The sequence below is a fragment of the Chelonia mydas genome, chromosome 1 (assembly GCF_015237465.2).
Source record: "Chelonia mydas isolate rCheMyd1 chromosome 1, rCheMyd1.pri.v2, whole genome shotgun sequence".
NCBI classification, from domain to species: domain Eukaryota; kingdom Metazoa; phylum Chordata; order Testudines; family Cheloniidae; genus Chelonia; species Chelonia mydas.
This window is the reverse complement of record NC_057849.1, coordinates 249,493,046-249,519,493: the sequence shown is the minus strand read 5'-3', so window position 1 is coordinate 249,519,493 and position 26,448 is coordinate 249,493,046. Positions and strand designations below refer to the sequence as shown.

Below are 26,448 nucleotides of genomic sequence, written 5' to 3'. Positions count from 1 at the left end.
TTATAAACTCTAATTATTTGAAGATTTCCAACCTCTTCCCCTGAGACCCCAAAATAAAAGGCTGTGAGACACATTCTCAGGTACGGCCAAAATGTGCCTTGTGCAAGCTGGGGAGTGTAAGGGTGGAAGTAGCTATGGGCAGGCTTAAAGTTCACTCTTGAACTATCCCTGATCCTGCTGACACTCTATTAGACTGGTCCCTGTGCTCTGAGTTAGAGCATCTTAGGGATGCTTTGATTTATGACGGCTGTTAATGTCCACAAGGTTGAGGATCAGAAAGAGGGATCTTCTGGTGGAGTACAGCAGGTATGGGAGCTCTTACATTAGCACTCTTTCCCCTCATGTGCTGGCAGCAGGAAGAAGGGAGATGCCTGCTCTCCTCTATCAGAAGATCCCCTTGTGCTGGCTAAAGCAAACAGGCATAATCTGGTGTGATCCCCCTGGGGCTGGATGTGCTAGTTTTACGATCACATCATCTGGCACTGCAGTGCAAAGGGGCTGCACTGCATAAGAAAATCTAGCCTTATGTATTTTTTGTTTAGCTATACCACACAATAATAGACTGTGAAAACTCTGACATCACATACACACCTCTGCACAAACTGGATGAATTCCTATTGTGTTGTCCAACTGCGCTTTTGTCAGTCCACATTTGATGGCTGCTGAAAACCCCTGGGTAACTTCTCCAGCATTTGGACCAAGCACATGGAAACCGATAACTCGCTCCTAAATAAAGAAAATCAATTCAAGTAGCCTTGTACATTTATTCTCTTCAGATAGTCTTGAAGATTTTCTTCTTATTAAAGACAGTGTGTTTAACTTTTACTCAGATGAGTTGTTCCACAAGTGAGCTGTAGCTCACGAAAGCTTATGCTCAAATAAATTGGTTAGTCTCTAAGGTGCCACAAGTACTCCTTTTCTTTTGACTTCAATGGGCTACTCACCAAAGTGAAGATAAGCATATGTGTATATCAAGCATATTGCAATACCAGGGCCAGTGTTAGTTGTTCATTTACTGTGTGTTTGTTCTGAATCATCTCAATAAAAATTAAATTTTACAAACTCCCAGTTTAGCAGTTAAGTAACATTAAGTGTAACAACACAAGAAACGCTTATATATAATTCTATTTAGCTTTTCTAATTGGATTGATGTAATTGAATGATTACTGCTGAGCAAATATATTCACCGACAAGTAATACATATTCTGTGCAAAAGGTCATAAACCAAAAAATGGGCTCATGGATGTGCTGTCGGGTTCCTAGGAGACTGAAGCCTGAGCCTCACCACCCAGGCCCAAAGCCCGAGCCAAAAGCCCGAAGCCCTGCCACCCAGGGCTGAAGCCTGAGCCCTTCTGCCCCTTAGCTTCGTGGGGCCCCCTGTGGCGTGGGGGCCCAGGGCAATTGCCCTACTTGCTACCCCCTAATGCCAGCCCTGTGTTCATTTCTGTGATTTTATTGTTTATTGCCCATGCCCTGTCCGTGACTTTTAATAAAAATGCCCGAGCCAAAATCTTAGCCTTAACTACGACCAATAGATAACATCTCTGGTGATTGCTGAAACAGACAAGGCACATAGTCACAAGAAAACAACTATCACTGCATACTCCGTTTCTCTAGCACACGCTAGTGTCCAAATGAAAAATATCTAGTAACATTTTAGTATAGCTCCTTTCCGTACTACCAAGAGAACAACAAATCTGATTTATAAAATATTTTACATCCTGAGCTGGTGTAAATTGCCACAGCTCGATGGACTTTGATGGAGTTGTGTGATTTATGCTAGCTAAGGTTCTGTCTCTTTGTTTTCATGCCATAGCAATCCTGTCGGACATCAAAGGCTATCTGCTTCTGCTAACTACAGGACACACAATTTGTGATTTGAATTTAAGATTATTTTTCCTCATTAGTGAGCACCTATGGACTAGTTACCTATGAGCTATTTCAAGGATAAGATAATGAGTAAAACCTAAAGTATATCTATTTTCAATTATCTTTTTTTATGACATTGTATTAATAAGAGTTTCACGTACAAACTTAAATATTTAATGCACTCAATTTTCATCCTGGATAACCTCTAACCCTACAGATATTTAAACTCATTTACAATTTTCAGGACAATAAAATGTGAACAAATTAAGGACCTGATTCAAAGTCCATTGAAGTTAATGGGAGTCTTTCCATCTATTTCAATGGACTTTGGATCAGGCCCTATAGCCCCAGTTCTACCACAGGGTCCACATGGGTGTAAAGGTGATCTCCAAAAAGTGGAGCCTAAATACTATGGTGATGGGCACTTTAGAAATGAGATAGTTATTTAGACACCATAAGTTTGTGGTAGGATCCTTAAAATTACCATAGGTACATTATACAACATGGATAAGAGTAACTAGATAAAATAGATTTTATAGACATTTGCTCATATTGGTTGCTAGATGCCAATATCTAGTAACAAAGATACTGTCACAGTAGAAAAAGTTAAAGGCAAGGGAGAGACTTGTTAATAATTAAAGTCCAACTCAGCTCTTATTAAACAGATCTTGCTCACTTACAGCTGGGAATGCTGATTCTTCTAAATGGTTTATAATCTACTTAATGGTTTAACAGCTTCTGCAGAGGTCTATGGCAGGTTAATCTTAGCATTATCCCTACTATGGCAGGTTAATCTTAGCATTATCATTTAAAATAAGATTTGTGAGGGCAAGACAGAGAAATCCTGTTATAGTCATCTCGAGGGTTCAAAACTAACCCATGGATTTGTAAGGGGAAGAAATTTGATGGATTCTGGCTGACCTTGATTTAAGGGAGATGCATCTCCTAGAGGAAGAACAGGATGACTTTTTTAAAAAGTGTAAGAGCTATGTAGCATTACTAATAGTTTATATACCTACTTTTGAAATATAATGAACATTTCTAGTGATAACTACCAATATTTTTATCCTTATTGAAAACTACTATGTACAAATGTCAGTCATACAGTCTGTTAAAGGGCCATTTTTCTATAAAACATAAATCTTTGGTACATATTATTAGAAATGTTTAATAATATTCAAAAGGTAGATTAGTGACAAACTGAAGGATATTTATTTTTAACAAATAGGAAAAACAACTACTTATCCCTTTCACTGTGGCCCCTAAAATGACTAGCCAGTTCCTGTTTCCCCATGAGGAAAAAAATGCACTTACATCATCTTGAATATTGCAGATTATCTTTGCATAGCATTTGTTGTTGTCTCTAGATGGGATAGTCCACTCCAGTGGCCAGAAATAACTATGGTAAACCTAGAAATACAATAAGGACTGTAAACAAGTTTTATAAGTTTATGGTGCTAGATAGGCTTTTCAAAAGCGCTCAGCATTGAACTAACTCTGCACCCACTGAAGTCAATGGGGAGTTTTATTGCTGACTTCAGCAGGAGCAGAGTTAGGCTGACAAGGGGCACTTTTGAAATTCTCACCTTTATAGTTCTTAAAAAGGAGTACAAACTGTGATGCAATGCAAGCATAAATCATTTACTAATATGTTAACTGAATTATCCAAGCACACAAAACTTGGAATACTTTAAGTCATATAGAGACAAGATTTCCTAACAAAAGGTCTGAGGGGAGGCATACCAGGTACAAGGGAAAGGAATATTCAGAGTCCTGTGCTTGGGGAATGCACCTTCCGAGTCATGTGGGTGCACATCAACCTGAAGTGGGAAGGGTGGGGGGCAGAATGGGCCATGATCCTGTCCTTCCTCTACAACTGTCTGAACTGCTGGTTGAGTTCTAAGAGGGGATCAGGTTTCCCAGTCCCCTGGAAGCTCTGGGAGTGGTTCCCTCCTGGAGTTCTCTGTGGAGCAGTGCAGCTCTACCATCAGCTAACTGTAAATGAATTATTAGATGAGAAGAGTTGTTAATTAACTGCAGCTTACTGAGAAAAACTGAACATATGCCCCTCAACAAATCAGGAGAGAACTGATTTAATGCATTTCACATAAGTAAGGTTCTAAGGCACTTTATAAACTACATATATAGAAAGATGTTGTCACCCAACACTGAAATTTAGCCATTTCAGGGGTGAAAGGCAGCTCAAGACCACCACTAAAAAATGTTTAGAGGACAAAGAAAAGGAGAGTACAGGTGCAACTAAGTGTTAAGGAAATTGTAATTATCCAAATTAGAAGTCAGCCAGGTTACAAATGACATTGAAATTCTTTTTGCCTCCTTCGATCAAATTTTCAAAAAAAAAAAAAAAAAAAAAAAAAGTCTTCTAAAACTGCAAGTGCATTTTTCACAGTTAAGGGTCCAAGATTCCACATCCAGTTTGGGGGCTTGCACAGACTGGGTTTTGTGAACATAAACTGAAGGTGTGTGTGCAAATGAGAATTTCAGCCATCTTCTAGTGGCCAGAAGTAAGTCCACGTAAAAAAAAAGGGGGGGGGGGCATTGTGTGTCAAATCATATCATTCTTTTTCCACACAGCTCTCTTAAAAAAAAAAAAACTTCTTAGCTTTATTCTATTAAAAGTTTGCTAATTTATGAACCAGTCCTGACATAATCATTCACCCAGGTCTTGCTCCCAAAACGATATCAATGAGAAGACACCATTCACTGCCAGATTCTTGCGAAGATTTTTTTCTTTTTTTTACTCTGTGGTTTGTGGAATATTTTACTGTTTTAGGGCCCAATCCTACAAATTCTTACACATGTTCAATTTCACTCCCATGAGCAATCTCAGTGGGACTACTCCCCTGAGTAAAATTAAGTATGTGTGTGTTTGTACAATCAGGGCCCTAGGGCTTGTCTATAGAACCATCTAGCTTACAGCAAGCTGAGGTGTAAATCCACCTCTGATCAGCCTTCTACACTAAGGGTATGTACACTTACTGCTGATCGATGCTGTGGCGATCGATCCACCGGGGGTCGATTTAGCGAGGTCTAGTGAAGATCCGCTAAATGAACCGCAGATCGCTCTCCCGTCGACTCCAGTACTCCATTGGAACGAGAAGTGTAAGTTAAGTTGACGGGAGAATTTCTCCCATGGACCCAGTACAGTGTAGACACCCCAATAAGTCGACCTAAGGTACGTCGACTCCAACTAAGTTAGTCACGTAGCTGGAGTTGCGTAACTTAGGTTGACTTAACCCCATAGTATAGATCTGCCCTAAGTGTCCATGCTGACCCTGATGCCATTTCAAAGCAGGGTAGATCAAAGTGCACTAAACAACTAATAGTGCATAGCAGCAGGGTCCACACTGACAGTGGGTGGCAGGCTAGTGCAAGGCAGACTTACACTCCAGCTTGCCATGAACTACGTGTTTGTGTAGATAAGTCCAAACAGCCTAACAGGAATAATAACCATGGCAGAGGAGTATATTGCCATACTTCGTGATTACACCAGTAGTTCAGCTTTGGCACTAAAAACGATTTCCTGCCTTTCAATGCTCCTCCACTAATTGATCCCCTTATTACATCTAGAGACAAAGATTACATTTTTACAAGTATTTCATGCACAAGCCCCATTTGCCAACAAGAAAACACATCTGCAGCTAGGTTTACCAGAATTGCAGACTAAGGTTTACACCAGGTTTTAGGATCTAACCAAAGCGATAAAAATATTCTTAGTATCCTGTTGCCCTTAAGGGTAGGTCTACACAGCAAAGAAAAACCCATGCCTGGCCTGTGCCAGCTGACTTGGGCTCACAGGAGCCCTTTCATAGGTGTATAGACTTCTGGGCTCAGGGTGGAGCCCGAGCTGTGGGACCCTCCCACCTTGCAGGGTCCTAGGGCCCAGGCTCTAGCCTGAAAGTCTACACAGCAATGGAACGGCCCCACAACCCAACCCCTGCAAGCCTGGGTTGGCTGGAACAGGCCGGCTGTGGGTGTCTACTTGCTGTGTAAACATTCCCTCTTTCTGACAGAGGGCAGGAAGTTAAATTTTAATTCAAAAATCTTTCTTTTAATGAAAAAGAAGAACTAAACAGTTTACCTCAATATTTTCCTCCCCAAACTTCTCCAGCGCTGTCTCTTCTGAGAATCCACAGGCTCCGTATTCCAGTGGAGTGAACACTGTAGTTGGAACATTCACATAGTCGCACTGTATGGGATTAAATTTATTTATTTTATGTCAGCATGTTTAGCATCATCAATATACCAGTTATAAATCAGTGCATTGTTAACATTTCAGGTAGATCTGGAACACAGGAAGAAAAGATGGGAAATTCATAACTCTGAAGGTATCACTTTGAAAGCAACAAGACCTAAGGGTATTGCTCTAGAGTAACACCACTGGCTTCAGCAGAGAGTTACACTGATGTAAAATGGAAATACGCAGTGGTGATCCAGACCCTATAAGTGAAAATATGTTGCTCCACTAATGTATCAGACCTTTGTTCTATATATATTTTAAAATGCCAAAGAACTTAGAGTTATGTATTATAATGAAAACACAAAGATGGGAAGTTAAAAATATTAGTCCAAACAGCATCACCTAGGATCCTGAAACCCTATTATTGTCTTGTTAGGGACAATAAGCAGATTTACTAAATTGCCTGTGAATGAGAGTTAGTTTAATGAAACTATGGCTATTGCTGACATTTATAAAGATAGCACTAAAATTTAGTCAAAATGGACTCAGTTCACTTTCTTATTACACTCTCGGAGAGAAAGAAAAAACCCACTTACACTAGATAAAAATCAGACCTTTATTGCATTCTTAAAGTATTAATTTTGTCCTGCACTAAAGGCAGAACACGTCTGCAGTAACATCTTTGCAAAGGAGGGAGACTGAAGAATAAACAAAGCTAATGCTTAAAAAACATGCTATGAGTATATAGTCCAATATGCTGCATTTAAAGGTTTGAACAATGACAGTGCTTCATGCTAATTGCTTGCTTACCTTTAAGGTTGTTCCAGCATAAAGCCTTCGAGCCAACAATCTACCTGCTTGGATTGCCACTGGTGTGAGCTCCAGCTTGCCCTCCAACACATCCCCAATGGCATAAATATAAGGCACATTAGTTTGTTCCTCATCACTGACAGGAATTTTTCCTGATCTACAAGTTAGATTAACAAGAGACAAGGCATGAAGTAGCTCAATATAGGAGATTCGAGGAGTAAAATATTAATAACCTGTAGAAGTAAAGCCCTCTAGCTCTATCAGAAGGATACATACTGAATTTCTCTCGGACACCTCAAGTAGCCAGACAACCCTGTGTTACAGTCTTGGGCCAGAATCTAAGCTGGTGCAAACCAGCATCTCTCCAACCAAAGCTACACCAATTTACACACCAGATAAGGACCTGGGCTCTTGAAGCAGTAGTCAGGCTTCTGAATTACGGAGTCATAGGGCAGGACCCAGATCCTCTTCTCAGCACCCACCCCCAGTAGCCGCATTGGGTACAGAGAATCTCCAGGACCCAAAACAGGAGATATTCTCCCACACAAGCTTTGGAGCAGAAGCAGAGCTTCTCTATTGCTGATAATCCAACCTGATGGTAGAAGTTGCTACTGCGGCCCTAACCCTCGGTCTTCCACTTTAAGTGCCATACATTCAGTTCAAGCTTCTAGACCAGTGGTGGGCAACCTGCGGCCCACGCATGGCCCATTAGGTAATCCGCTGGTGGGCAGCCAGACACTTTGTTTACATTTGCACAGCCACCTGCAACTCCCAGTGGCTGCGGTTCGCCAGTCCCAGCCAATGGGAGCTGCGGGAAATGGCGTGGGCCACAGGGACGTGCTGGCCGCCACTTCCCACAGCTCCCATTTGCCGGGAACGGCAAACCACAGCCACTAGGAGCTGTGGGCGGCCATGCAAATGTAAACAAACTGTCTGGTGGCCCGCCAGCAGATTACCCTGACAGGCCGTGTGCAGCCCGTAGGCCGCAGGTTGCCCACCAGAGATCTAGAACATCCCATCTAAGGGCAACTAACAAGAATTTTTTTAAATGTTATATTTAATGAGTTATTAAAATATTAATAATTCTCAGGTTGCTAATAAGTCAATAGCGCAGTTGGCATTACAGGGAGGGGAAAAGGTAGTTAACAAGGAATTCTGCACAGACGTTCATCTCATGGTAACGACCAACAGTATTGACTGAAGGAATTATAGTGGGACCACTATAGACTCCTATACAACGGTCAGTTCACACTTCCCATTACAAAAATTCTGTAACTTTTTATTTTAAGAACCCTACCACCCTCCATGACTTACACAGGGACTTTAGAATGTGGCTGGGGAAGGTCCTGGTGTCAGGTAAGTGTCTTTTGCTGTTCCCAAGAAAACAACAAATGGAGACACTATAGGTGTAGAGAGACTTCAACCAGTTCAGCACATCTCCTCAGCAACCTGGGCTACTGTGAGCACATCAGAGCTGTTTTCTGCTCACTGGCTTTCAGTAGAATATTGGTCAAGTTCTAGGTTGCGGCCCTTCTCTTCAAGGCGATCCATAGCCTGAGCCCAGACTATCTAGAAGATCAACTAAAGCTTCAGGATGAATACTATGGCCAACACCACCACTCCTCTGGCACAACATGCTCCCTACAGTGAGGGAGAAGCTTGTCTGTGCAGGAGAAAGAATACTGAAGGGCTGGGGGCGGTCCCAGACTGTGGAATGAACTCCCCCAAGAACTAAGGACCATCACACACCTCATTATCTTCCACCTGAAGTGCAAGGTGCATTTCTTTAACCTTGCTTTCTCACTTAAACACACAGTAGCATGTACTTTAAAAAAGAAACAAAAAACCTAATAAACACATCCCTACTAAAACACGACAGTGCAGACACAATTCTCCCCCTGGGGAGAGGATGAGAGGAAGAATGAACCATGTGACAGATGCTAGTCATGCTGCTTAATGAATTGCTGGAAGCCAGTGAGAGATACCATGGTGACAAGGGCAGTATAAGAACCTAGGTGAAACAGACTATGTTTGCATTACTGTCGTGTTTGTCCTTTTCGTGTATTTAATAAAGAGCGGCTATCTGCTAAGAGGTTTTCTACTGCCATAAGTGAAATGGAAAGAAAAATAAAGGTCTCAAAAATTAAATTTTATGTCTTATATAACTAATGTTGCAATAGTAAATCATATCCACACAATCATTAGAGCTGCAAAGAAGTTTGTCCTTACCTTTCATTGATCTTCACTCCGACTTTGTCTAAGCCGATTGTTCTTGTGCATGCATCCCTTCCTACTGCTAACAACACCTGAAAAACATCAGCGCATGGTATTAGTGATTTCCTAAGAGCATGGAAGGGCATTTGCATACTTATCTGTTATTATACGTTATTACACTATTTGTATTATGGTAGCAGCCAGAGGCCCAATCAGAATCCCACTGTGCAAAGCACTGCGCAAGCACATCACTAGAGACAATCCCTGCCTCTTCCATGAGCTAATGGTGCCGGTTGATATTTTTACCATTAAGCCCAGTTAAACATTTTCCCTCAAGAAAACATCCCCAAATGCAGATCAGATCCTGTCTCTCCACTCTCTCATCTGTGACACAGAAGTATTACGACACTTTTTTTAAAAAAGCAAGACGTGAGTCTGCAACAGTTCTTTAATGAAAGCCTTCCTTAATTAGGAAACTCAAAGGCACTGGCAAATAAGAAGAATGCAGAACGGTCGCCTCTTTTTGTTTTAGCTCTGGAACCCCAAGTAGGATGTGTCTGGATATGTCCCCTAAGCAAGATGATGGTCAAAGAGGACTTATCTCCACACAAGCATTTGCTCAGAATGTTGGCCAGGCCAGGTGAAATTCTTCACCTATCCCACCAATTGGCCACCTTTTTGAGCATGGTAGATTCCCAAAAAAGGGTCCCTCAAGATTATGGTCAAGGAGTTGCTTCAGCCCTCACAATGCCACACATCCAACCACTAAGAACCGTTGAAGATATGTTCAAAAACTCCCTCTCATCCCTGCTGGGTGACTGAGCACTTCAGACCTGTAATACTACCAGATGGTTCAGCTAAATTTAGTTCTCCAGAAGAGTAACTGATTACATTCTTAACTGAGCCGACTCATCAGCTCATTGGTCCTAAATGGGATGACAGCCCTTGGGAAGGCGAGGTCAAGGTGATATAGTCAGAGGAGGGGTATTGGTGGTGGGAGATCAGCAGCTTTCTTTATGAAGAGATGGCTCAGGTTTTGAGACCTGGGGCCTCCCACTAGCCTAAGTCAGAAAAAAAAAGGGTAGTACGTAATTAATGTCACACAACACAATTATTATTAAACATTTATATTATGGTAGTACCCAGAGGCCCTGGTGTGATACACTGAGATACACAGAGGCTCTATGCATACATTGAGGTGGATAAGTCCGTTCCTCCAAGCACTTACAATCAAAGGCCCTGATCTCACAAGGCTTAACTTTATGCATTGTAAGTAGTCTCACTGACTTTGTGTGCATAAGTCTTGTCAGGATCAGGGCGAAAGAAAATGAGTGGCATGCAAAAAGGTGAATTGAAAAGGGCAACAATCAAATATATATAATACACACAAAATATACCATTTTAGTTTTGTCATTAAAAATAAGTATAGCTTTCCCTAGCTGTCCTTCAGCCTAGCCGTTAAGCCAGAGGTCCCCAAAGTGTGGAGCATGCCCCCCAGGGGGGTGGAGAGGGAAGTTCGGGGGGGAGTGGCTGGGGCCCGGGGTCAGTGCTCCACAGGGGGAGAGGAGGGAGCACCATCCACCTCCACTCCTGACCCCAGCACCAGCTTCTGGCTCCGCGCCCCATTGCCTGCCCCGCGCCCGCGGTTCTGGCTGCAGGCCCTGCGCCCAGGGCTCCACTCTTGGCCCCACCCCGAGCTCTGGCCCCAGCCTTGGCCCCCTTATTCCTGTCCACGTTGTCCCCCCCCGTCGCAGCTCTGCTCCCAATCCCATGTGGGGGGTGAAAACATGGACAGGCGCAAGGGGGACGTGTGAGGTAAAAAGTTTGGGGACCACTGAATTAGGCATTGGGTGACTTCATGTAAGTGTTGTTTTACCAGTTGGTCTTGAGAAGGGATTACCTTTATTTGTGTCTGGTTTTCAGAGACTCCATCTGTTGTATGCTAATATTGCAGTAGCATGCTGCAGCTGTAGTAGAAGCCACTATGTATCCTCCTTTGCCAATAGTTTATCGTGGGTAACTCCTTAGGGCCAAATCCTGCAAATGGCTCCATACGTGCAGACCCCTGTACTCCCTAAGGAGTAAAGTTTTCAAAGCACCTAAGTGGCTCAAGGAGCCTAAGTTCCCTTGAAAGTCAGTAGGACTCATGCTCTTAGGTCATTTATGTGCTTTTGCAAATTTTACTCATTATCTGTTGCAGATATACAAGAAACACATCTTGACATTGAGGCCATGTCTACATTTACTGGGGATCGACGCTGCTGCAATCGATGCAGCGGGGATCGATTTAGCTGGTCTAGTAAAGACCCACTAAAATCGGCCGCAAAGCGCTCTCCAGTCGACTCAGGTACTCCACTGGAATGAGAATAGGTAAATTGATGGGAGAGTGTAGACACCGCGGTAAGTTGACGTAAGCTACATCAACTCCAGCTACGTGACTCAGTCAACTTACCGCGGTAGTGTAGACAAGGCCTGAATAACAAAAACCACTTCAATCTCCAGAAGATCTCTCCAGCAGCACTAAATCTTAATGTTCACTCAAAGGTTTTTCCATGCTCTTCTTTATCAATGTGAAGGCACCATTATGAATTACTTACAGTGTTGTATTCCCCTTCAATTATTTCCCTGCCGTCTGTGGACTGGGCTATGACTTTCAATTTGCCAGGAGTTCCTTCCTCAAGCTGTTCGATCTACAATATTTGAAAATGAAGCTTTACTTTCCGAATGGGAGATATGCAGGAGTAAAATACTAAGGCTGCAGCTGTTTTCAGCCAAGCATAACAAAGTGAAAGACAGAAATTTTGTATCTAACTGCAGCTAGGTCTTCATACTGAAAACGCTCCTACGGACACTTCGAAAACAAGATATACCACAATCTTTTCCATGGAATTTTATTTCCTTTGATGAATACACAGGATCTGCTCTCACCAAAGGGAAACTAACATTTAATCAAACAAAATTAAAGAACAGACTCTGAATCTATTTAGGTTGCAAATCCATGCAGTCGGTTCTCTGTAGTGCCACACCTCCTTTTCACTGAGCCATGTGAATGAGACTATGCCTCCTAAAGTACAATCCCTTACTGTGCTTCCCCAGAGGCGTGAGGCTCCATGCTGCCTCTGACCTGGGGCGGTGTATAAAACACAATCTAGCCCTTTACAAGTAAGTTTATCATGGTATGAAATTTTCAGGGACAGTTTTACTGCATAATTACTAAGCAACCCAAAATAATAAATTGTAACAACTGTTCTTGTGATTTTTTTCGTAACAATTTCTTAAAATCTTTGTGCCACTGGACCCATTTTACAGGTTGCACTGAATCAGCACAGTGTTATTTAAGGCAATGGTTTTGAAACTTTTTTTCTGGCGATCCAGTTGAAGAAAACTGTTGATGCCTGCAACCCAACAGAGCTGGGGATGAGGGGCTTGGAGTGTGGGAGGGGCTCAGGACTGGGGCAGAGGGTTGGGGTGCGGGCTTCAGGGTGGGGCCAGGAATGAGGGGTTCGGGGTGTGGGAGAGGGCTCTAGGCTGGGGGTGAGGTGTGGGAGAGAGTCAGGGCTCTGGGCTGGGGGTGCACGCTCTGGGCTGGGGCCGGAGATGAGGGATTTGGGGTGCAGGAGGGGGCTCTAGGTTGGGGGGGGTCAGGGCTGGGGCAGGGGGTTGGGGCACGGGCTTACCTTGGGCGGCTCCCGGTCAGCGATGCAGTGGGGGTGCTAAGGCAGTCCTGTCACCATGTCCTGGCACCATGGACCACGCTGTCCTGTCCTGGCACCATGGACCATGCTGCACCCCGGAAGCGGCCAGCAGCAGGTCCGGCTCCTAGGCAGAGGCGCGCAAGCTGCTCTGTGTGGCTCTCGCCTGCAGGCACTGCCACCCCCAGCTCCCATTGGCCAGGAACCAGACAATGGGAGTGCGGAGCTGGTGCTCAGGGCAGGGGTAACGCACGAAGCCCCATAGCCCCCCCACCTAGGAGCCAGACTTGCTGCTGGCCGCTTCTGGGGTGCAGCACAGTCTCGGAACAGGTCGGGACTAGCCTGCCTTAGCCGGGCAGCACTACCAATGGGACTTTTAATGGCCCGGTCAGCGGTGCTGACCAGAGCCGCCACGACCCAGTGCCTTACATTCCGCAACCCAGTACTGAGTCGCGACCCACAGTTTGAAAACCACTGATTTAGGTTGATGCATCTGCTGTCTCACAACATTCAACACAAGGCTTGATACTAAAATGGAATGTACGTAACTTCAAACCCAGTGCCAAAAAGAAAAACAAGGAAGATAGCTGCTGAAAATCTGCCCAGCCATCTGAGATTTAACGTTCAAGTAAATTCCTGAATGGATACAGGGCTGAATCCTGCTCCTATTGAAGTCAATGGCAAGGTAGCAGAGACACAGTATGCAACAGTCAAAAGCATATTCTGCAAGTAATGCAGAATAGGCTCAATCCTGCAGTGTGCTAAGCACTTGTGAGGTGCTGAGCATCCTCAGCACCTGCTGACTTCAATGGGAGTGGAGAGTACTCAGCACTTCGTGGGAAGGCTCAGCATCTTGTAGGATTGGGTCCAATAAAAACCTGCTTCACTAAATATGGAGCAATTAGAAGCTAAACATTCAGCTCTCTCTTTTTCATATGCATTGGGATTGCTACAGTTTTTGCATGAATAAGAACAGAAAATTCCTTGCAATCTCCACTCTAACCTTTCGGGATAAATCTTTTATCCTTTATGAGAACAGAGTGAGTTTACACAATAGAAATTAGCAATCCCCCCCTACATACACACACAGTTTTTTAAGCCTACCTCCGGTGTGCTAAGAGTGAAAAGAATGGAATGCATTTTATTTATTTTTAATCCTTGAATACCTAAAACATTATAATGTATTGGCTTAGCGCCTAATGGAAGTTGTTTTGTAATTCCTTTCTCATTTTATAATAAAACCTCAGGCAACTTAAATAATAAAACTAGATTGTAGTTTTCAATTAGACAAAGTTTATAAAATCAGACTGTTACAAGGCAATAAAAAATTAACCTTACTTACATTTTAGCAGATCCAATAATATGGATTCAACTTTTTGTTGCCACTAAGATAATTCATGTTTCTTAAAATACTATAATCTGAAGATTGCTTTCATTTATGTTTATGTACCACTTTCAGTTGTTCCAATGAAAAGGCTTACCTTAGTTGGAACAAACTGTTTAATAAACTTGACTCCATGTTCTTCCATATGTTCCCCAATTTTGTTCGCCATATCCTGATCAAATCCTCTTAAAAGGATGGATCGCACCATTACAGTTACGTCTAAACCAAGACCTGCAAGAAATCCAGCACATTCAAGGGCAACATAGGAAGCTCCAACCACCAGGGTCTTTCCTGGACAGTAAGGCAGAGAGAAGAGATCGTCACTGAAAAAAAAAAATTAAATTAGACTATTTAATACAATTCTTTACAATTGACAGCTATTTTTCTATAGAGGAAATAGGAAATCTTTAGAACTAGGAATACACTATATACATAATTGGCATCTTAGGTCAACACATGGCAGAGAAGTTCTAACTAGGAGCATCAAAAATGAATGTGGAATACTCTAATTTGCCTTTCAGTTTGTCCAAATTACCAAAACAAATTATGGATTTTCTACAATAAAGTATAAGCAGCTGCGCAGATCTTAGTGCCTGCTTTTCTTAAATTTGAATCTCATTGCAAATGGTGTTGTAATGAGTTAACTCTTCGCAAGGAAGAGGGGTCAGTATGTAGATAAATGTACCATCTTGACTTTTTTGAAGATTTTATTTTAATCAGTGTTGTACAAAATATTAAAAATACAACCAATATGCAAATAAAACAATATAACAAATGTGCACAAAACATAACTATCGGTGGGGCTATTAGGTCCTCACGTAATTAAGGTTTCCTGATGCTTCCTGTTAAAAGCCCCTATTTACAATTATATATAGCTTTACTAAGCTTTAACTGTTTGGGCTGAAGTTTTCCAACATGAGTGTCTGCTTCAGGCTGGATTTTTTTTTAAATGTTTCAGCAAATACAGTTCAACTGTTTCCAAGAATGAGAGTAGGAAAAAATAAATTTTTAACATGAGCAAAACAACTTCTTTCAACTGTTTTGTGGAGTGGCTTTAGCTCCACCATGCTTTAGAGCAGCGGTTCTCAAACTATGGAGTGGGACCCCAAAGTGGGTCGTGATCCCGTTTTATGGGGTTGCCAGGGCTGGCACTAGACTTGCTGAGGCCTGTGGCCAAAGCCAAAGCTTGAGACCCACCACCCAGGGCCAAAGCCCAAGCCCAACCACCTGGGATCAAAGCCAAAGCCCAAGGGCTTCAGCCCTGGGTGGCGGGGCTCAGGTTACAGGCCCCCTGACTGGGACAGAAGCCCTTGGGCTTCAGTGTTGGCCCCATATATAACATATGTCCACGCTCACCACTTCCTGTTAGTAGAGAAGTGTGAAATTTGGCTGTTTCCATTCATAGGAGTTTATTCAAACCTTTTATTTGTTTTGACTCATATAGGTTTGCATGCCCATAATTTTTGCCTTGCCTTTGCCATGCTCCAAAGAACCTAAAAGTTAAACTCAGTTGAAACCACTGCATTTCACCTGGATATGTGTTAAAAACTTGCAAAGCCACAAGTTTTGTATGGCTTTCATGGAGTCATAAATCAGTTCGTGTATACCCATAAGATTCATGAAATTTTATGAACTTCTTTGGGAACCTGGATTGAGTTTCAAAGTTGTAACAAGACAAGACAGGCAAATTTCATGTGGTTTCACAACAAAAACTCTAGTATTTCTTGGGTCAACAGTACTTCAGCTCGCTGCATGTGTTTATACAGACTGCTGACTTGTGGAAGTGGAAATGCTTTCAGACTCAGGATTTCCTCAGCACTTGTGCAGAGAGACTTCCTCAAAGTGCACAGTGCTCCTCAACTTGAACAAACCACCACAGCTGCATTGAACCGGTCGCAGGCGAATAGGGAGGAAATGAATGCGACGGGCATGGAGATAGGCCTGATGAATTAATGCAAATTCTGGGCATTCTGGTATTCTCATTTATGGCATTCTCAGTTACTGCTGCTGTCACCCTGATGTAGTACTACTAAAGGATCGCATGAAACATGTCTCATAGCCAAGTGCTCACAGCCTCGTGATGTATGCTAGGTCTGGTGTTCTTGCTGGTCCATTATTCTGCCATGGCCATTCTCCTCCTCTTGTGTCACTTTACAGGGCCATGAGTAATAAAGCACCATGCTCAGCACCCCTACTCTCTTACCACCTGCAGAACTCATGCCGTAAGAGACCATTTTAAAATAGGCATAGTGGATTATTCTGCATTCCTGCCTATGTTTACCTGCTAATGCAGTATTCCTTGTCTCCAGGGACACCCAGGTAGCGCGGCCTTTCACCGGTGGCAATCAGAAATTTCTCCGCTGTGTAAAATTTCTCTTTTCCTTTGTTATTTGTTGCCTATATGCAAAGCAACAGGACATAGTTTGTATTTCACGCTCTTATCAACAAGAAGATTGTTGTGTCAGAAAAGCATCTTTGTCCAAAAAGAGTAAAGAAGAGATAGAGGACACATTGCTATTTGGTACCTTAATTGTGTGTGGCCCAACAAATTCTCCGTAAGCATTCTCGTACGTGACCTCCTTCTCTCTCAAAGACACCCTGTAGCCCCAGTTGAGAGAGCCAATATAATTCTGAACAGCTTCTGTCATAGTCTCCCAGCTGTGTTTGACTGTTGAAACAAAAAGATGTCCAGCTTTTAACCTGTCTATTCCTCATTTTTCCCAGCCTTCCAGCAGGATTCTCACATCACAGTTGTCACACAGGGCCCGATTCACCACTGTGTTGCTCCTGTTTCACCCTCGTGTACCCCCTGAAATCTAATGAGTTACAGCAGCAAAAAGCTGGAATAAGGTAGTCTGACCTATAGTGCTTACCACATGGCTGCAACAACAGTGGCAGGCAAGCATTTTGTTATCAGTGGGCTCCGACCAAGCCATTCAAGATCTTGTCATTTCCTATTTTTTTAACTCTTGAAGCTTGTAGCTTTATCTCAGTATCAGTATTATTCTGTTGACAACTGTGAGCAGGTGTCTGTTAAAACATGAACGGGTTACGTCTCTTTGAGAATTGCCTCTGCATACTCCCACTTAGAGGAGCATGCCTGCACCAAATCCAGACCCACATATATGGACATGTAGGGTTCATGATATTAAACGCTGGAAGGAATCAATGGGCTATAAAAATGCACACTACACCACTGAGGACCTGATGCCGAGTACTCCAGTCCTGATCCTGCAATGCACTTAAGCATGTGTGTCATCCCACTGAACTCAATGGTACCACTTATGTTCTTAAAGCTAGCACAATCTGAATTGCTTTGCGGCAGAGGTCCTGAAGTGCTCAGCACCTTGCAGGATAGAGTTCTGAATGAGGTTCATGAAAATTAAAAGATATATATTTTTTTAAATTTCTATACCTTTCTCCTCAAACTGCCATCCAAACTTGCGTGAATCTTGTAAGGCTTGTCCTAGCAAAGCTGCCTGGTGCATCAGTTTTTTAGGTATACAACCCACATTTACACACGTCCCTCCAAGACCTAAGAGAGGAACAGAATGTTTTATGTATGAATGTGCTCTGTCCTAAAATAGAATCTGAGTTTAATAAGAAATGCCCCTTTATAACAACATGACTGTAGTCATCAGAAATTTACCCCATCTAGTTCCCTGAGGAGTAGGAGTAACGTAGTCCAGCACCATCACTTTCTTGCCATACTTGGCAGCCTCCTAGAGAACAAATTAAACACAAATATAGAAATATTAGAACTTCTATCCATACTACACGATAGCATCATACACTGCTGAAAATCAATGCCATTTTTAATTATGTAATAACAATTGAGTTGCAAGGGCATGGCCAGACGCTCATTAATCTTCAGGATTAATCTGCATGCTCAAGACGGAAAAGAGGGGGGGAAAACGGGCATATAGATTTCTACAAGTGATACAGTTCCACTTGGTAGGTTGAGGGCACTGCTAAAGAACTGATGCTCTCCACTTCAGCCAGTCATATTGCTTAAATAATTTCTCAGCATTCCATTTGTTTTAAAATCCTTCTAACAACGTTATTTATCTGGTTCTCCCTTTAACAATGTGTTTCTACTGCATTGATCTGACATGTCCCGTAACAGCATAAAGGCACCTGGCACCAAATTCTGTCCTCAGTTACATCTCTGCACATCCCCTGCATTTCAGTGTGGTCGTGCTGGTATACATGAATACAGAATTTAGCCCACGATCTGTAGATGTCAAGAGTGGCATTTGTTTTTCAAACTAGTAAACCTGATATCTTGAATGACCACAACTGGCTCATGCGTTATTAATTATATTCCATCATATGAAGGGCTCACAACTAGTTAAGCAAAACTCCCACTGACTTCAGTGAGGCCAGGATTTCATTCTATGAAACTTTGAAGTTATACAACTTCTTCCATTAAAAATAAAATGACTGATCCCAAATTTTTTTTTAAAAATGTGCGCGCAGGCGCGTGTATGTACGTACGTACGTACATACACACAAAGATTCCCAGGTGGATATTAATCTCAGACAAAAATAGAAACTTGTTTATAATAATTTCAGGATAGTTTTTAACATACTCTCAGCAATTTAATCCAAATGCTAAGAAAACCTCTTGAGATATTTTCCCAGTGTTTTCTAACAATATCTCTTGAAGGGAGGTGGGAGGAAAAGGTCATATTTTATATTCACTTTGTTACATTTTCACACTTTTCATCTTCAGAGCAACTGTCTCTTTAAATGAGGATACCATGCCACTGGGACTAGCACCCAAAGATCCACAAAAGAACAAGAATTAATTTGATGCCTCTACAATATTAGAGATATTCAGACCTGAAACGTTCAGGATGTATTCTGCTCAAGTATCAGTGGCTCATACATTTGCATTTTGTCACTCATACCTTGGAAGCAGCCAGACCTCCAGAACCCCCTCCAATGACAATTAGATCATAGTCATAGGAATCCTGCATGTGATCATGTCCCTTTGTTTCAAGTAGTTTTTGAATCTTTCCTTCCTTATGTGCCTGAAAGAAGAAAACAAAGAGACAAATTTATTCAAAGAAAAGTATTATCCATAGCTCTCAAATCTGAATCAATGACAAAATGAACACTTCCAATGTGAAACAGTTGCTGGGGGAGGGGGAAATGGGTGGTTTTGGAGTTTGCAAACACTGCTCCCCATTAGCTTCTTAGAGTTGTATCTTTGTAATCCTTACTCCAATAGCTCAGCTTCCTGCATAGACACAAAAATATGAACCTGCTGCTTTTGTGCAGGTTTGCTCTGAACAGTTCAATGTACTGTATTAAATCAGCCCTAGTCCCTGTTCATACTATATAACATGGTGACACAGAGTGAATGCAACAGGTCTATAATCTATTGGGGTTTTTTAAATAATTATTCCCCCACTAACCGCCACCCTTTTCTAGAATTGTTTTTTCCACAGCATGTCTGAGCAGGAAAATTCAGCAATGCCATATTCCCTGAAAACATCCCCTAAAGTTTTTAAACAAACTTCATTTACCACTTTACATAAACTAGTCCCTCTTAGAAAACAAAACTATACTTAATGTTTTTTGCATGTGGCTTTCCCTGAGGTCTTACATAATAGTTTTAGCTTTCATTCCAGAATCATAAGACGAAATGAAAGAAAGTCAAATGAAGTCAATGGAGTTGCACCAGAGATGAATTTGCCTCTGCTCTCTTTTTGTGGATTAGCTGTTGTTATTCTGCTCTAATAGTCATGCATTTGGACAGTTGTAGTCTATAAAGCACATTCCATTAATCTTCATATCCCTCTGTCCAAAATCAGCCATTGTATTAAATGTGTGGGGCCCCACTTCATTTTTTACTCAGTCTAAATCCCAATGAAGGATTTTTCCCTCGAGGCCTGATACTTGATGTTGCAGGCAAAACTTCCATTGACCCCAACGGCACAAGATAAGTCCTCTAGTGAGAAAGGACCAGATCCTCAGCTGGTGTCCATGGGCATAGCTCCAAATGACTTTCCATACTAAATAAACATCCCCGTATGTTAAAGGGACACAGCCACCTTTGAAACCACACAACTCTCTGAGAGCTTGTCAGCTAGTGGAAGGAAGCTGGAAGGAAATTTTTCATCAAAACTTTTGACAGAATTTTTGTTGAAACCAAAGCATTTAGAAAAAATGTATTATTTCGACAGACATTCCCACAGAAAAAAAATGTTTGAAACTAAAAAAAAAAAAAATGTTTTCAGAAAATTTGCATCTTGTAATTCTGAAACTTCATTTCAGAATGTGGACCTCCATGGAAGAGGTAACACAGCCAGGCTGGGGCTGAATTACTTTCTCCAGATAAATTCTGCAAGGTCGGAGGGGGAATGACAGGCATCCTCCTATCCCAGGGGTGGCCAACCTGTGGCTCCGGAGCCACATGCGGCTGTTCAGAAGTTAATATGTGGCTCCTTGTATAGGCACCAACTCCGGGACTGGAGCTACAGGCATCAACTTTCCAACGTGCCGGGGGGTTCTCACTGCTCAACCCCTGGCCGTGCCCCTGCCACAGGCCCTGCCCCCACTCCACCCCTTCCCACCCTCTCCCCCTCCCGTGAGCCTGCTATGCCCTCGCTCCCCCCGGCCCCCGAGCCTTCTGCATGCCACCAAACAGCTGATTGGGAGGCCCAGGGAGGAGGGGGAGTGGCTGCCGGTGGGCAGGAGGTGCTGAGGGGTAGTGGGACACCGGCGGAGCTGATGGGGGGGGCTGCTGACGTATTACTGTGGCTCTTTGGCAATGTACATTGGTAAATTCTGTCTCCTTCTCAGGCTCAGGTTAGCCACCCCTGTCCTATCCCATTGTATACTTCTGCATGGACCCCCCAGACTGAGCAGAGAAGCCTCTGCAGTGTCCAGAGCAGGGGAAAGTGCACAAATCCCTCTTCAGCACAAAGGTATTGAAAGCCATGTGTGGATCAGGGTGGAGTAGAGAGAAAGGAGAAGACGTAGCTCACTGTCTGTTGCTGTCTTCTTTTGTTGTTCTGTTTCTTTCAGACAGCAAGGAGAGAAAATCATTGAAAAACAAAAAAGAAAGAACACAGGAAAATTTGATTGCAAAACCCCCCCAAATTGGCAGGGGGATTCAGGGAACAAGAAAAGCACTTGAAAATACCTTTAACTCACTTCATTGAGCTGACTAAATTTCAAGACCCCTTCAAGCATCTATTATAATTACATGCCAAGCACATTTTTGTTGATTTAGCTGTTTGCACTGCACTGCGAGGTTATTATCCCCATGGATCAAGGTGTGAAAAGTACATGAAGAGAACAAATGCGTCAGATAAAGGAACGTATTAAGAAAATGCTAATTCATAGAACAAAAATCAGGAAGTAAAGAATGAACAGATCGGGCAATACTCCACCCATCTCTCCGCCCCCCGAAAAAAACCCACATTAAGCAAACAACATCGCAACAAATTATGGTGCTGTTATTTATATCACAAATCACACATACGATAAATTAGCAAAAGCATCCTTATGCCCTAAAGCCGCACTGAAATCACTACAAATCTCTCTCTATTTGGAGTTTCATTCAATGAGTATATCATATCTTCCAAAGAGTCAATATTCTACCATATACGATGTACTGTGACTCTCACACCAAACAGATATCATGTGTAGTGCATTAAGGAAGGATGATGATGCTTCCATAGCGAAGGTTCACAGTAGCTTCTGATTTTAAGCTAGATTTTTCAACCTCCTAGCCCCAGCACAAGTCAACCTCACTGAAATTCCACATGCAACATCTCATTATTTAGAGCAGGTCTGCACTTTGAAGGCTTTGCCAGAATAGCTATACTAGCAAAGTGCTCTTTGGGTGGACACAGCTTATACTGGCAAAGCTGAACTTTTATTATTCCAGTCACCCCAAGCGAAATAAGCTATATTATGAAAGCTATACCATCTACACGAGGGGGGTTTTCCAGCACAGCTCTTTAAGTCACAGATCACACCGCATCCACACCCCTGACCAACACAGCTATATTAGCAAAAGTCAGTAGTATAAACTTGGCTGTAGAAAGCTAAATCAGAAGCATTAATCACAGACTGCTTTTTAAAAATGGAAACAAAACCCTGAAAGCATCAGAGACATCAGTAGCTGGGAACATGTAACCACACACACACACAAAACCCACAGAAAAAAGAATATTGCATCTAAAACTTTGGATTCGGTTCCTCTTTTGCAACATGGCCTTTGCCCTATGGCTAGGTTCAAGTTCTATTTCTGTTAGAAGAGCTTAGGAAGGAAGCTTTTATTGTACTCTGTGAAATACCATTCATATTGTTCACGTTTATAGAAATAAGTTTAAAAAGAAAGCGTGCTGTTTCTCTCCACCTCTCTTCCTCCCCAAAACACATCCTTTTGTTTGCCTGATGGCGACAGCCCATCTGAGAATAGACAGCCGTCACAAAATAACTACCAGATAACCATCAAACATAATTAGTGAGAAAAGATACCTTGATGAAGCACACATCATAAGAAGAGACTACAAAACTTACTTATAGTGTATCTGGAGAGGAGACGATACTTTGTAAGTCATGCTTTGAAAATTTTAAAAAAAGAATGTTTTACTTTGCATCATACAAGTTATGAAACTGTTTAGATTCTTTACTACATCAGTAGTTCTCAACTTTTTCCATATCAAGATCCTTCCCCTCTCCCTCTTCCCAGCCCCCCTTCAGAGCACTGCTCTGATTTAGCTGGGATCTTGCCAGGACCTGCTTCCCATTCAGTAATATGGGAAAAGGGTGACTGTGACTCGAAGCTGAAACAACCCCCCGAACTACATACTGTTAAAAGGAAGGCTGCATCTGTACTGATTCTTACCTTCAAACCTAAAAAGTTATAAAGGTTTGCTCATGTTGTTTCTTTTCCTACCTTTAAAATTTTGTCATAATCTCCTATTTGCTTCTGTTGCACAAATACAATTGGTACTGAAGTTTCCATGGTTAGTTCATACAATGCGTCTTGCAGCTTCTGCCCATCCTCTGTGAAATAAAGTACAAAAGAATACAGTCTCAAGTCTTCCTTTATGAAGGCTACTATGTGAAGTGAAATAACAGAGGGGTGTGGCTTTCTGTTTCTCAAGAACGATCACTCACTTCCCCATGAACTGGATTACACTTCAATGCAACCTGTTTCCTAAGGCAATGATGAGTCACATGCAAAGGTAGAATGACTTGCTATATTTTAGTCTGCTGAAATCCAATAAACTGATTGGCTAGGGTTCTTGCCAGTTTTACAATATATTTAGAAAAAAATAGGGAAATTAGATTTTCTGTGGTTAAGTTTTTAACAGTTCTAAAGAAAATAACTACCAATATTTTTCACTCTCAGCTCTCCAGAAAAAAACCCCTCATCAACCATTAGTTTTCCATGCTAATATCTTATGAAAATTTATTAAAAGTTCGGGATGGTTCTCTTTTGGTTAGTTTCTTCAGAACTCTGCCTTCATTTGCATCTGTTACCATGACTAGGGTTACCATATTTCAAGTTCCCAAATAGAGGACACTGCCAAGCGGGTGCGGGGGGGGGAGGGGAAGAGTAAGAGGGGAGGTTAAGTTGGGGGTGCTGGAGGGGTATTTAGGGGGTGGGGTTTCCTGGGAGAGGTATTTGGGGGTGCTGGAGGAGGTACCTGGGCTGTGCTGGAGGGAGTACCTGTGGCCTCACACTCAAGGTGGGGGTCAATGTCACACTCCCTGTCACAGTGGCAGGCCCGCGACATGGCACCAGCACATCAGTCAGTGCTTGCAGGCTTTTCCCCATACCCAGGGCAGGGAGCCTCAGCCTGGCCCGGTCACCCTCCTGGCCAGGCTCGAAGGCGCCGCAGCACGGCAGGCGGCATGGCTGAGAGGCACTTGGCAGCTCCGCTTACCTGGCAGGCCGGGGTGGGGTGGGTGGGATCCAGCAGCTGCGGATGCAGGGGAGGGACTGATCGGAGCACATAGACCGCTCTTTCTGAGCTGCAGCATCTGCTCCACTACCCCCCAGACATTTCCTCTTATTTGAAAAATCCTGCCAGATGGAGAGCAGACTACCAAAAAAGAGGTCATGTCCGGGAAAACCCAGATGTATGATAACCAGAAATTTTTGACTTCATAGAACTCAAATGCCAAAATTATTACATGCGGCACGTTATATGTGAAATCTTAGAATGCCCAACTAAAGACACAGATAATGTGACTGATTGAAAGCCAGTTCTGTGGAGTACTTTATCAATGTGGAAAAAAAAAAATCTACCCACTTATGTTCAGAGAGGTTTGTATAACAAATTAGTAGAAAACAACAACTAACATTCTCCAAGCCTGATGATTTATAATCTGGCACAGCACTGAATGAGGAGGAGAGGCAAGGTTTGCACAGATGACAGATTATATGACCAGCTCTGCTCCTGAATCTCCATGTAACTTTGGTCAAGTCACGTCGGACTTGATTTTCAGTAAGTTGGTCAGCATGCACTTGTGTGTATTTAGTTGTGTGCATACTTCTGCTTACTACAGGATGCGCAGTGCAAATTCTGGTTTGCAGATGCACATGGTTAGATACACACCTGTCCTGGATATGTGCATACATATCTGGTAGTGAGCACACAAAGGAGAAATGCAATTGTGAAATACAGACAGACCAACTTACTGAAAATTAGCCCTTAACTTTATTATTTCTATTTCCTACTCCGTAACTTAGGGATAATACTCACCCGAGACACCGACTTTCTAATTTCCCTGGGAGTGCTCAACCCCCACTCTACCCCAGGCCCTGCCCCCACTGCAACCCTTCCCCCAAGGCCCCACCCAACTTCTTCTCGCCCCTGCCACACCTCTTCCTGCCCTGCCCCTGGGAAGGAAGGAGTCAGGTAATTGCCTGATGAGCACCCGATTCCAATCAAGGCTGAAAGAGTTCTACTCAAAGGGAACACTCCAGGCAGCAGGTGGGCTCATGTGGCAGGGGGACTCCCAGGAAGACAGTCTGTAGTAGGGGTGGCCAAACTGTGGCTCACGAGCTGCATAAGGCTCTTTTACAGTTAAAGTGTGGCTCTTGGAGGGTCAGTAACTGAACCAAATGGTAAACCCTCTACATGATGGAAACCACTTCAGGACAGAGGGTGAGACAGCACTCCCAGCACAGCACCAGGTGCTGCCAGGTGCAGAGAGGCTCTGGCAAAAAAGTCCTCGGGTTGTGGGAAGGGTGGCTGCTGGATTTATGTTGAACTGTTTGATTCTGGGGTTTGCTAAAGATTGTCAGTGCAAACAATAAATGGTGCCCTAAGGAAAGGGGCTGAACAGACGCCGAGTGTGGTGTTTAATCCTTCCTGAGCGGAGGGGACAGGACAGCAGCCTACCCCAATACATGCTGAGGAATACTGGGACACAGTTTTTTAATACCTCCCAGGATTTGTATTGAGGGAGAATATCCCCCCTGCCAAAAAAATATAAAAAACCCCTCAAAAAGTCAGTTCTATGGACCTTAAACAAATGAACCTTATGTTGTATTCCTGTAACAAGTTTAAACAGCTTCAAGAATGTTCATGTAAAACTATCCTCTGAAATGAGATAAAAATATGTTGGTTGGAGAAGGCAAATTGTACACAAATAACTCTAGTCACCCCAAGTATCTCCCAGGAGAACTTAGTCATGAATTCATAGCTTCTTGGCCACTCCCTTGTTGCACTGGGCAAACAGCCAGAGATGAATGACAAAGCAAAGAAGCTATCCTGTTTGTTCTGGCAAACACTCAGTAGGATCTCTTCCATTAATGGTAATTACAATAATGCAGAGAGTTGGTGAATCTATATTTTCCCTTAGATAAACTAGCATATTCCTCAGGGTAACATCCACAAGCAGGTCTTGGATCTCACATCTAGCACATTTGGATCCTTCTCTGAGACAGAGGGCATTTAGGGCCACTCTCATAGTTGGTATAAATTAGCATCGCTCTAATGAAGTTATGACTTCAGTGAGGGTGACCAGAGGTCCCGATTTAATAGGGACAGTCCAGATTTTTGGGTCTTTTTCTTATATAGGCTCCTATTACCCCCCACCCCAACCCCTGTCCTGATTTTTCACATTTGCTGTCTGGTCACCCTAACTTCAGTGGAGCTGTGCTAATTTACACCAGGTGAATATATGGCCCATAACATTAGGAAAACCCATAAAAAGCTGGTTGGACCATGATATTGGACTACATCTGGCACACTGTAACATTAAAGAAAATATGAAACTCCCCCGTCCCGTCA

The 26,448-nt window shown here is 42.8% G+C and overlaps 1 protein-coding gene across 3 annotated transcripts in view; it reads right to left on the bottom strand.

The window, feature by feature from the left end:
• Positions 1–26,448, bottom strand: part of TXNRD1 (thioredoxin reductase 1) — a 51,751-nt gene that overhangs the window by 7,907 nt on the left and 17,396 nt on the right. For all 3 annotated transcript variants that reach the window (XM_007066126.4, XM_027828425.3, XM_027828426.3), the window contains 13 exons: positions 23,094–23,203; positions 19,084–19,206; positions 17,820–17,892; positions 17,586–17,705; positions 16,696–16,838; positions 16,452–16,567; positions 14,268–14,493; positions 11,692–11,784; positions 9,110–9,186; positions 6,881–7,037; positions 5,972–6,079; positions 3,184–3,279; positions 592–726 (listed from right to left, as the gene is read on the bottom strand). In XM_007066126.4, the coding sequence (XP_007066188.3) occupies positions 592–726; positions 3,184–3,279; positions 5,972–6,079; positions 6,881–7,037; positions 9,110–9,186; positions 11,692–11,784; positions 14,268–14,493; positions 16,452–16,567; positions 16,696–16,838; positions 17,586–17,705; positions 17,820–17,892; positions 19,084–19,206; positions 23,094–23,203 (1,577 nt within the window). The remainder of the gene's footprint in view (positions 1–591; positions 727–3,183; positions 3,280–5,971; positions 6,080–6,880; positions 7,038–9,109; positions 9,187–11,691; positions 11,785–14,267; positions 14,494–16,451; positions 16,568–16,695; positions 16,839–17,585; positions 17,706–17,819; positions 17,893–19,083; positions 19,207–23,093; positions 23,204–26,448) is intronic.